Here is a 12,218-nt window from a genome sequence, read left to right on the forward strand (position 1 = left end):
GCGGGAATTCAGTGCCAAAGAGGGATGGAGGCAGGGAAAGGTTTCGCCTTCGGCTGCCAAACCTCCCCCCCGTGAGGAGGGGGGACCCTCGGGTCCCCTCAGTGCCACCCTCGTGTCCCGGCTGTGCGTCACTGAGCTCATTCACCCATCCCGAAATATTTTCTGTGGGAAGAGGTCCGGCAGGAGCACCGGGAATAGCCGGGAATGGACCGGGACGAGCCCCGAGCCGGCCCTGCCTTTGTGCCGGGGCCGCTTTGATGGAGGCTTCCTTCGCTCCCGCCTTTGTTGGCACCTTCTAAAATCCCGAATTCCCGTTCCCCACCTCCCTCCAGCCCCAACCCAGTCCTTTGTCCTCACAGCACCGACCACCAGCTCGCTTTTCCCAAAAATCCAGAGCATCCCATGCAGGAGGAAGGAAGATGGTTCCACACCACGAACCCCACCGCTATTCCCACCCCTCCCTTCCCAAGGCTGCTGCTCGCTCCCTCCTTTGGGATTTCCGAGGGGAATTTGCTGCTGGCCCGAAACAGGAGCAGCAAACTCGGGGCTGGAGAGAACAGGACACGGAAAAAGGCGAGGGGAGATCCCGGCACCCATCATTCCCAGTGACAGCCACGGTGCTCTCCTGGTTTTTTTTCCACTCTTTATTCCAACCATCCGCTTTGGTTACAGGTCTGAAAGGGTTGGGTTGTTTTTTTTTTTTTGGTAGCTGTTGTGGTGGGTTTTTAAAAATTTTCCTCTCCTGTGATCTGCCCCCGCCTGCTGTAATATTATAAAATCCTACAAGACAGAAACGAGCAGTCGATATAATAAATATCTGTTAGTCCACAAAGTTAAAGTGCTTTGAGAAGGGCTGTAAGAAGCTCTGTCCTAGACTGGGGATGGGGAACATCTCGGGGATGTAGTGCACTAGGAAGCTCTGGCCCGCTGCCCGTGGGGTCTGGACGTGGCCTCTCGGCCCCTCGGGCTCTCCTGAGTGAGCAGGAGCCGGGACAGGCATTGGAAGCACGGCCAGGGTGTCCCCTGGGTGTCCCCGCCCAGGGCCGGGCCGCTCTGGGCTGGGCGAGGTTGGGACAAGGAGCGGGACCCCCCTTTGCTGGGGGAAAATCCCGATTTTCACAGTTTAGTCTCGCCCCGAGAGCTCCGAAAGCGCGGGGGAAGCGAAGCCCGGGCCTGCCCCGGGCCTGCCTCGGGGGACAGGGACAGAGCCGGGGACAGGCGCAGCCCCCCCGGTGCCCTGAGATCCGCGGCCGCTTTCCCTGAGGACGCCCGGGACAGGGTGGGAGCGGGCACGGCCCCGCTGCGATGCCCCTCAGCTGCCTGCAGAGGATTTGTGCGTCTCCAGCGTCTCCCCAGCGCCTCCCTCTCCGCTCCGGGCTCTGCTCCCACCTTCCCTTCCCGTCCCCACACCCCAAATCCAGTCACCTTCCGAGGCTTTCCCATGCAAATTCCCAACGCGGCGGCGCCGATTCCCGACCTCCCTCCCACACCAAAGCCGGCTGCAAACAAAAAACAACGAACCGAGCCCCCCTGAAGCCTCCGAGCCCCTCGGAGCAGGAGGGGACTCGCCGGGGGTGTCCCAGACGCTGCCAACCCCAACATCACCCCCCAAAACCTCGGGAGGCAGCGGCCCCCGCGGGGATCCCGCAGTCCGGAGGCCGAGGGCCGGCTCCTCCTCCTCCTCATCTTCATCACATGCAAGGAGCGGCCACGCCCTGAGCGTCAGCGCATGCATGGCTGGCCAGCGGAGCCGCCACCGCCGCGGCCACCGCGTGTCACACCCTCCTCCCGCGGCTCTTCCAGCGAGGCCGGCGGTGGGGAACACAAAACAGTTCGAGGTCCGCGGAGCTGCAGAAACCACGGCAGCGGGCAGGGCCAGCGGGACGGCGTCAGTGGAAGAGCTCGGCCAGGGCCAGCACGAGCAGCAGCTGGAGCCACGAGGCCAGCGTGGCCGGAGCGCGGCCGCGCTGCGACAGGAAGCGCTGGCGGTCCAGCAGGCGCTCCTTGACCAGCGCCTGGCGGAAGCCGTCCTCCTCAGACACGCAGACGTAGTGGCCGTAGTGCTCGCGCCGGACGCTGGGGATGAAGTGGAAGCAGTCGTGCTGCGGGTGGGAGGTGTTGCAGCTCTTGATGAGCACGTCCTCGTGGTACCAGTTGTAGGTGGCGTAGTGGGACTCGATGGAGCAGTTGAGGTAGTAGCGGGAGAAGGGCATCACCGAGATGTTCCGGAAGTCGTCTGCGGGACCGGGGTGAGGCTGGGTTAGCTGGGTGCAGGCTGGGTTTTAGTGGGATGGAGGGAGCCACAGAGGCGGCTTCTGAGAGAGAACGCCTCGAAACTTCTGCTCTGCCCTGTTATTCCTATCCCCACATCTGTGCCTGAGCCCTTTAATTTCAAATTAGTAACAATTTGGAGGGAGGGGGTTTACATTTTCCATTTCAGGGGAGGCTCCTGCCTTCCTCAGCAGACACCTGGCTTTCAAACCAAGATAGATGACCCATCCAAACCCATCCAAATCCATCCAAACACATCCAAATTCATCCAAACACATCCAACCCATCCAAATTCATCAAAACACATCCAAACACATCCAAATTCATCAAAACCAGCCCAAACCCATCCAAACACATCTAAACCCATCCAAACACATCTAAACTCATCCAAATTCATCAAAACCCATCCAAATTCATCAAAACCCATCCAAACTCACCCAAACACATCCAAAATCATCCAAACTCATCCAAACCCATCCAAACCCATCCAAACCCGTCCAAATTCATCCAAACCAATCCAAACCCATCTAAACCCATCCAAACCCAACCAAAACCTTCCAAATCCATCCAAATTTATCCAAACCCATCCAAACCCAACCAAACTCATCCAAACACATCCAAAGCCATCCAAATTCATCAAAAGCCTGGAGAATTCAACAATTCCTTGACCAACCACAACATCTCCGTGTACCTTCCTTGACGTCGCCCCTCTGGCAGCTTCCTCGCCATGAGTCCAAGTTCAGGTTCTGGAGCACATCCCTGGGGGATGGGAAGGGGGATAAGCACCAACAGAACTTCAGGAAGCAGCAGTTCCCAGATGGGAATCCCCCATATTAGTGGGATGAGTGGCATGAGTGAGGTAAGCAGGAATCTCCCCCTCCCATCCTAATTCCAGAAGGTTGGAGATGACCAACATGAGACCCAGCGGCAAGGAGAGGGGTTGGGTGCCCAAAACCCCTCAAGGGAGGGATGGATCTGTGCAGAGCACCCCAAACTTTTGGAAAGAGGGGTTGGGTGCCCAAAACCCTTCAGGGGAGTGATGGATCCACCCATGGCACCCCAAACCCACGGAAACAGCGCATCCACCCTAAACCCACGCATGCACTCAGCCCAGGAGGGGAATGCTGGGGGTGTGGGCGCTTGTCCGGTGGGATTGGGGTGGGAATGGCTTCCACGCACCGGCTGAGGGCCAGCGAGAGGCAGGAGCCGTTGGCCCAGCCGCAGTAGGGGTCCCTGGCCAGCACGCAGCTGTGGCAGTTGTTGCGGTAGGCCCCGCACATGTCCATGGGCAGCTCCAGGACGCGGCTGCTGGAGCCCACGTAGAGCACGGCCTGCGGAAGGAGAGCACAGGAACTGTCATTCCATGTCCCAGGAAAGGTCAGGAAGGAGCTGGAGCTGCTGGAAGGAGGCCAAGGAGATGCTGCAAGGGTGGAGCCCCTCTGGAGCCAGGCTGGGAGAGCTGGGGGTGCTCACCTGGAGAGGAGAAGGCTCCAGGGAGAGCTCAGAGCCCCTGCCAGGGCCTGAAGGGGTGCCGGGAGAGCTGGAGAGGGACTGGGGACAAGGGATGGAGGGACATGACACAGGGAATGGCTTCCCATTGCCAGAGGGCAGGGATGGATGGGATTTTGGGAAGGAATTGATCCCTGTGAGGGTGGGGAGGGGCCAGGATGGAATTCCCAGAGCAGCTGTGGCTGCCCCTGGATCCCTGGAAGTGCCCAAGGCCAGGGTGGGCACTGGAACTTGGAGCACCCTGGGACAGTGGAAGGTGTCCTCACCATAGGGTGGGGCTGGATGATCATTAAAGGTCATAGGGTCATCATAGGGTGATCATTAAAGGTCCCTTCTAACCCAAATAATTCCATGATTTCACTCCCAGGGCCCGGGGCTGGCACTGACCCATGCATACCTGACCCACCCCGTTCTCCCGCCCCCGGAGCAGGGACCCACCCTGGCGTGGTCCAGGATCATGGCCTGGATGGGATCCTTGCTGGGGAACACCTGGATCTCCACGATGTTCTGCACCCCGTCTGGCAGCTCCACCACCTTGTGGATGGACCCCTTGTCTGGGGAGAGAGAGGGGACAGCCCTGGTGAGGCACTCTGAGAGGGGGTGACAGTGCCAGGAGGTGCCTGCCTGGATCTGCCACCCAACAAGGGCAGGAGCAGCACCCCAGGGGAATGGGGCTGGGAATCCTCGTACTTCCCCTTCACAAAGGGATCCCTCCCCACCTCAGCCAGGGGGAGGGGAAGCCCAGCTCGTGCAGGACCCCCCAGGTGACTCCGTGTCCATCCCATGACCCTTCCCATTGGATCAGGCTGCCAGGGGTCCCTGCCGGGCGTTGGCTGCATTTAGACCCAGGATTCTGGAAATTCTCCATTGCTCTGTCTCTCTGTCTCTCTGTTCTCTCTATTTCAACTCTATTGTTCTATTTCTCTCTTTCTCTGTTTCTTTCTAACTCTGTTTCTCTGTTCCTGTATTTGTGTTTCTCTCTGTTTCTCTGTTCCTGTATTTCTCTGTTTCTCTGTTTCTGTATTTCTCTGTTTCGCTCTATTTATTGCTCTGTTTCTCTATTTCTTTCTCTGTTTCTCTCTGTTTCTCAATCTCTCTTTAACTCTCTTGCTCTGTTTGTCTGTTTCTGTTTCTCCATTTCTAACTCTCTTGCTCTGTTTCCCTATTTCTCTCCATTTCTCTCTAACTGTAAAATCCCAAATCCATCACTCTTGGCCCCAGTCCAACCCCAGCCACCCACCGAGAGCTGGCTGCACTTTCTCCAGCACAAAATCAGGAATTTAAATCCCTGCAGGTCCCTCCACGAGATCCAGGGAACACATCCCACGGATGGGAGGGACGAGGGCAGCTCAGGAACCACCAAAAAATGATGGAGCTGCTCCTTGGGGAAGGATTTCTGTTCCCCCCAGCACGAACCCCACCCCGGGGAGGGCCGTGCCCCCCTCCCCTGTGCCTGGGATGCTGCCCGGAGCCTGGCTGTGCCCACCCAGCCAGCCTGGCAGCGTTTGGCTCTTCCTGAAATTTGGCAGCTCGCTGCTGCCTGACGAACATATGGCAGGCTGGGAAGGCAGCCCTGGCCGCGGGGAACGTCCCCTCGATCGTGTCCCCGCACCTGTGGCCAGGTAGAGGACATTGTAGCGCTGCCCGTCGCCCGCGGCCACCTCGTGCACGCCGATTTTCTGGTAGCGGTGCTTGTTGTGGAACAGGGGGCTCCTGGAAGGGGACAGCGGCTCCACCCGCTCCTCCACCTCGGGGTGGCTGTCGGCGATCTTGAAGGTCTCGCTCGGTGTGTGCTGCCCGGAGGGGACGCACTGCGGGCACAGGGGACAGAAGGGGACAAAAGGCACCAGAGTCAGAGGCGGGCGGGGCGCTGAGGACGGCAGGGGAAGGGGACAGCTCTGCCCAGAGGTTATTGTCACTGTGCCCGTGACAGATGCCCTCTGAGATCCTCTCTCCCCGTGCTCTCCATGAAGGGATCGGACCTTTTCCAGCCTCCCTCCATTCCCTGGGCTCAGCTCGTCCCGCAGCGCCTCCCTCGCTCCGTGTCTCCTTCCCGGGGTCCCCCGGGCCTCCCACGGGCGGCTCCTGCCCCTCCCTCACCTGGCCAGGTTTGACCTCCGGGGTGGGGCCGTTGTAGCCTTTGAGCCGTGATGTCCTGAACACGTTGTCGATGTCCCCGAAGGAGTAGACACAGACGGCAGAGCTTCCCCTGAGGGGACAAGGACAGGGTCAGGGGGGACACCGGGCTGTGCCCATCGCCGTGCCTGCTCCAGCTGTTTTCCAGAGGGAAAAGAGGGCTGGAAGGGAGGATTTGGGCCAGGGCCCCTCACCAGGTGTTGGTGAAGAGCCCATAGACCTTGGAGTGCCGCCAGTCGCCCGCAGGGACGAAGAAGACGTCCTGCAGCCAGTTGAAGTTGCCCTTGGTGACGGGGTCCACGCAGATCAGGGTGGCCTTGAGGAACGTGGTCCACTTGGAGGCTGAGAGGGAGCTGGTTCCTCCCCTGTCCTCCTGGGAGACAGGGACAGCAGGGAGGGAGTCAGGGTTTGGGGGAGGACACCCCAAAATGCCCATCCTGATGGGGAGCCACAAGATGCTGCCACAATCCCACTCCTGCCATCCCGGCGAGACGGAGCGGGGAATTCTCTCCCCTACGAGGCCGAAGGACGTGGCTGAGCCCCACTCAGAGGGGCCAAAGCAAGCCTGGGTAAGCCCAGGGGAGCTGGCACGTCCCCTGTCCCCCCTAGAGCTGCCCTGGCTGCCACCCCACCCTGTCCCCGAGGTACCTTACACAGCTGGGCGACCCGCGAGATGTTCCGGGGCGCCTCGGGGCTCTTGTCTGGGTTGTCCTCACGGAAGAAGTAATAAATCTTGTCCTGGTGAGGCTCCTCGTGCCTCAGCGTGGTGGCCTTGACAAACTGAGGGTCTGAGGAGGGAAGGGACAGAACTTGGACCTGATTTCATCGAGGAAGCAACCGGTGGGGACAGGGCAGGGAGTGGGACATGGCTGCGGCCCAGGGAAAGGACAGCTCCGAGCCCAGGCTGCCCCTGCTGATCCTTGGGAAGGCTGAGCTAGAACCGAGACTAGACAGGGCTAAAGAATAAAGCAGGGATTATTAAAAGGATCTCCTCAATGGATCCACCTTGGGCAGCACAAGAGCCCAGCCAGGGCTGCACCCAAGATGAACCAAAATGGTCCCAAAATGGACCACGGGTCATGGGGTGTCTCACTTTTATGAGTTTTGGTCCATTTGCATATTGGAGTTAATTGTCCAATTCTAGCTTTAGATTATGAAATCCCATCCTGCTTGTTTTTCTCTCTCCAGCCCATGTTGTTTGTGCTCTTGGGGCTGAGATCTGGATCATTTGTCCTTGGTCCCAGCTGGAGCAGGAATTGTTTTGTCTCCCTGCTCTGTGAACAGAGCTCACCATCCCCTAACACGAAGCCCAGACCCACACACTGAAGCAGCACAGAATGTGAAAATATAAAAGCTAAAGCTGGGGCATCAGTGCCACCTTCCCAGTGACTCCTGCCTGACTGCACGGACTCATTCCCTGCAGGGAACGACTCCTCGGCAGCCACAGAGACCCAAGTCCCTCCAGGCTCTGGAAGGAAGGAAGGATCCCTCAGGAGGAGCAATCCGTGCTGCTTGTTGGGAAAACCCCATAACACCGTTCCTATTAACACTCCCCTGCCATGATGGGCATCCCTGGGTCCCTCTGAGCATCCTGAGCTGCTGTTCCCACACCAGGGATTGTCCCAGGATCAGCCTGGCAGCCCTGGGGCTCTCAGGTCTGGTTTGGTTCCCCCTCCCTTTTTATCCTGGTGTCATTTTAATTCCATTTTTTACCCCCATATTCCCCATTTCTCCGCCGGGAAGCCACCAAAGCAACCACCACAGGCCTAGGGAAGCGGAGCAGGGTCCTTTCCCTGTGTCCCCCCTTTCCCTGTCCCTGCCCCATGTTTGACCCCGGCTGGGGTTTGCCCAGGGCTCCTGCCCGCACTGGAAGTTGCCCAATGCTGCGGGGCAGCTGCCGGGCATTTTGCACAACCTATTTTCCTTCCTCCCTCGCCAGCCTCATTTCCCCATGCCCCGAGGATGGGGAAGTCACTTTTGTGCTGGTTTGGAACAGGGGTCGGGGAAGCAGACAGCTGGCTCCCTCCTGGCTGGCACTGAGGGCACCCAATCTGTTGGGTTAAGCTTAGGGGGCACTGGGGCGCTACAGCTGCACCACAAGCTGGAGTTTCTCTACACAGGATGGTGGGGAGCAACATTTAACTGTGGCTCTCCCTCAGTACAAAATTCCATTGCCAAAGAACCAAGAATTTCCAGTTCTTGAGGTTCGGAAGGTGCTTTAAGAAGATCAGGGGCCCAATGACGTTAATTGGTTATGGGATTGGTCTCATTGGTGGCTTTACACCAATAATCGTCACCATTGGGTATTGGCCATTCCTTGGCTGGCACTGGCACACTAAACAGGTCACAAAGGGTTTGTTTGGGCTTTAATTGGTCAAACATTTGGTGTCTGAGCCTGCTGCCTTGGCTAAAGCAACCCAGATTTTTGGTTTTGGTGGATCTGCAGGTGTACCTGCACTGCAAAAGCAAGCAAAGCAACACTAACGAGTTTTGCTTAATCTGACACCTATCAGCCCCCACAAGAAGCTCTGGAGCTTCTCCTGCCCCCTGCCAGCTGTGGGGGGGGCAGAGTCCAGCGGGGATCCCCCCCATTGGGAGTGTCCCCCCATTGGGAATGTCCCCACAGTGGGAATGTCTCCCACTCACTCTGCATCACGGTGTCACTGGTGTAGAGCTCTCCCCCGCCCCTCACGCGGCGGAATCGAGGGATCTTCCCATTCTGCTGGCTCTTCTTGATGGTGGAGTAGATGTCCTGGCCTGTGGGACAGCAGGGAGTGGGGAGGGGATGAGGAGGAGTGAAAGCAGCCAGGACTTCCTGGGCATCGCAGGGATGGTGAGAATGGAACAGGAATGCCAGTCCTGACATGCAATCCTTGAAGGGCAGCAGGGACAGATTCTTGGAAGGATCTTCACCTCTGCCCACACCAGGCCTGAAGCAGTGGGATCACTGCAGGCCCTCCTTCCAAGGTCCCTCACAACCCAAAGCATTCCTCATTCAGGTCCTTCCTTCCAAGATCCCTCCTGACCCAAAGCATTCCTCATTCAGGTCCCTCCTTCAAGGTTTCTCACAACCCAAAGCATTCCTGACTCAGGTCCCTCCTTCAAGGTTTCTACTGACCCAAAGCATTCCTCATTCAGGTCCCTCCTTCCAAGGTTTCTCCTGACCCAAAGCATTCCTCATTCAGGTCTCTCCTTCCAAGGTTTCTCCTGACCCAAAGCATTCCTGACTCAGGTCCCTCCTTCAAGGTTTCTCCTGACCCAAAGCATTCCTGATTCATGTCCTTCCTTCCAAGGTCCCTCCTGACCCAAAGCATTCCTGATTCAGGTCCTTCCTTCCAGGTTTTCTCCTGATCCAAAGCATTCCTGATTCCCAACGTTCCTCCCACGCCCCAGTGGGAATCTCCAACCTCTGTCCCAAAGGGATGTGCATTTCCATGGGGACAAAATGAGGAGAGCCAAGGGGACAAAGCCCTTGGAGCAGCCTCAGCGGGCTCCTGTTTGTCCCAGGGAGGCTTTGAGCACAACAAAACCTCTGGAAAACAGAAAAAAAGGAAAATATCCCACTTACCATCAACAACGACGAGGGTGTTGGAGTCAGGGGTGAAGGGAGCGATCCCTCTCCCATCCCAGGGCGGGCTCTCCTTCCTCTGCGTCTGGGGAAGGACAGAAAGGGATCCTGAGTGGGGTCAGGCCGGGTTTTCCCCGCCTGGGATGGGGGAAGGATCCGTACCACATTCCAGCAGGTGGGAGCGCAGGCGCCGGTCCCGCACACCAAAAGCCCGTCCCCGTACTGCTCCACCAGGGTCAGGTAATTCCGGCTGTCCTCCTGCCGGGGAAAAGGAGCCTGCCAATGGCACAGAGCCCCCGGCACCACACGGATTCCCTGATCCTTCCTGGGTTTTCCTGGATCTCCTCATCCAGAGGGAGCTCATGAAGAGCACACGCAGCTCCTTCAGCCCAAATACTCCGGCTATCCCCATCCCGCTGTTCCCTCTTCAACCCAAACCCTCCCCATCCCATTATCCTTCAACACAAATCCTCCCCATCCCGCTGTTCCCTCTTCAACCCAAATCCTCCCCATCCCGCTGTTCCCTCTTCAACCCAAATCCTCCCATCCCATTATCCTTCGACCCAAATCCTCCCTATCCCGCTGTTCCCTCTTCAACCCAAACCCTCCCCATCCCATTATCCTTCAACCCAAATCTTCCCCATCCCGCTGTTCCCTCTTCAACCCAAATCCTCCCCATCCCATTATCTTTCAACCCAAATCCTCCCCATCCCACTGTTCACTCTTCAACCCAAATCCTCCCCATCCCACTGTTCCCTCTTCAACCCAAATCCTCCCCATCCCGCTGTTCCCCCACAGGTGGGACCTACCAAATTCCCAGAGGACACGCACTGGCCTTCATTTCTCACTGGGAACTCTTCCTAAGATAAAAGAGAGGGAAACGTTTCCATTCCTGCTCTTCCAACACCACAAGGCATGGGCTCAGTGCGCCACAAGGTCTCCAAACTCCATGAGATGTCCTTGTCCCCCACCCCGGGGGACTGAAATCCTTCAGGAAGGCCGGGCTGGATGCCAGTGATGAAATCTGAGCATTGCTGCTCTCAATTCAGACAAGATTCCTGGCTGGAAACATCCAGGAGGGATACAGAAAGGATCTAAAGGTGGAAACACCCAGGAAGGCTCCAGAAAGGATCCCAGGCTGAAAATACCCAGGAGGGATCCAGAAAAAATCCAGGACAAGAAACATCTGCCATGCAGGGTATCGAAGACATCAGAGGAAACCCACCTGGGGAAGAACTCGCCCATGACAAACGCAGGAGATTTCATCCTGATCCTAACCCTAAACCAATTTCCAGTCCTAAACCTAATCCAAACACAACCTTAAGTATTAAACCTAAAAGTAATCGTAAGCCGAAGCCTAAAACCAATCCTAGACAGAGCCCTTGGCCCAAACCTAACCCTAACCCTAACCCTAACCCTAACACTAACACTAACCCTAACCCTGAACCTAACACTAAAGCTAACGCTGACCTGGATCCTAACTCAAACCTTGATACCAACCCTAACCCTAACCCTAAAACTAACCCAAACCCTGGCCCTAACCCTAACGCTAACCCTGATCCTAACCCAAACCTTGACCCCATACCTAACACTAACCCTAACCTTAACCCTAACCCAAACCCTGAACCTAACACTAATGCTAACGCTGACCCGGATCCTAACCCAAACCTTGACCCCAACCCCAACCCTAACCCTAACCCTAAACCTAACCCAAACCCTGGCCCTAAACCTAATGCTAACCCTGATCCTAACCCAAACCTTGACCCCAACCCTAACCCTAAACCTAACCCATTCTTTCCTGCTGGGATTTTGCTTCCTGGCAGGATGGAGCCAGCTGGGCAGAGACCAGGCTCATCGAGGCCTGGAATGTGAGCCGGGAGATGGATCCCAGAGACTTTTTGTGGGGTTTTGATGCCGAACCCGTTAGCAGCGCCTCCTCACCGTGTAGTTCTCGTGCGTTGCAAAGTTGTAGTAGTAGAGCCTCCCCTCGCCCCCGACGTAGATGGAGGAGGTGTTTTCCTGGTGGAAGAACACCGGGATCCTCTCCCTCCGCGGGAACACATATTCCTTGGCACCTGGGAAGGGCACACATCTCAGGGAGCTGCTCTGGGGGCACCCGCGGATCCCTTCCCTTCCCTTCCCGTGCCCTTGGAGCGCCCGGTTGTCCCCTGGGCCCTCAGGGACAGAAGAGCAGGGGAATTGCTGTGGGAATTGCTGCCATCCACTGAAGGAGGGGAAGCCGGGAGTGCCTCAGCCCTGGCTCTGAGCGCTGCCTCCCAGATTCCCAGTGCCTCCTGCATCCCCGCTGAGGGATCAGGGACCCTCTGCCACCCTGGCAACCGATCCAGGCAGTGCCAGGGAGATTCGGATCCATCCCAGAGCCAGGAGGGAGGGACAGGGTGTGGATCCCAGGAGGGATGGACAGGGTCTGGATCTGCAGGAGGATGGACAGGATTTAGAACTCCAGGAGGGGGAGACAGAGTTTGGATCTCAGGATGGATGGACAGGGTTTGGAACTCCAGGAGGATGGACAGGGTGTGGATCTCAGGCGGGATGTGGACAGGGTTTGGATCCCAGGGCAGGAGGGAAGGACAGGGTGTGGATCTCCAGAAGGATGGACAGGGTGTGTATCTCCATGAGGGATGGACAGGGTCTGGATCTGCAGGAGGATGGACAGAGTTTGGATCTCAGGAGGGATGGACAGGGTGTGGATCTCCAGGAGGATGGACAGGGT

The 12,218-nt window shown here is 57.5% G+C and overlaps 1 protein-coding gene across 2 annotated transcripts in view; it reads right to left on the reverse strand.

The window, feature by feature from the left end:
• Positions 1-681: 681 nt before the first annotated feature.
• SEMA7A (semaphorin 7A (JohnMiltonHagen blood group)) overlaps positions 682-12,218 on the reverse strand; it is a 29,222-nt gene continuing 17,685 nt past the window's right edge. For both annotated transcript variants that reach the window (XM_068204346.1, XM_068204345.1), the window contains exons 2-14: positions 11,426-11,559; positions 10,294-10,344; positions 9,647-9,742; positions 9,485-9,569; positions 8,563-8,673; positions 6,565-6,704; positions 6,111-6,289; positions 5,881-5,989; positions 5,393-5,591; positions 4,219-4,334; positions 3,451-3,602; positions 2,963-3,030; positions 682-2,236 (exon numbers count right to left, since the gene is read on the reverse strand). In XM_068204346.1, coding sequence (XP_068060447.1) covers positions 1,890-2,236; positions 2,963-3,030; positions 3,451-3,602; positions 4,219-4,334; positions 5,393-5,591; positions 5,881-5,989; positions 6,111-6,289; positions 6,565-6,704; positions 8,563-8,673; positions 9,485-9,569; positions 9,647-9,742; positions 10,294-10,344; positions 11,426-11,559 — 1,787 coding nt within the window. In that variant the 3' untranslated portion in view covers positions 682-1,889. The remainder of the gene's footprint in view (positions 2,237-2,962; positions 3,031-3,450; positions 3,603-4,218; positions 4,335-5,392; positions 5,592-5,880; positions 5,990-6,110; positions 6,290-6,564; positions 6,705-8,562; positions 8,674-9,484; positions 9,570-9,646; positions 9,743-10,293; positions 10,345-11,425; positions 11,560-12,218) is intronic.

Source organism: Anomalospiza imberbis, chromosome 13 (genome assembly GCF_031753505.1).
Source record: "Anomalospiza imberbis isolate Cuckoo-Finch-1a 21T00152 chromosome 13, ASM3175350v1, whole genome shotgun sequence".
NCBI lineage: Eukaryota > Metazoa > Chordata > Aves > Passeriformes > Viduidae > Anomalospiza > Anomalospiza imberbis.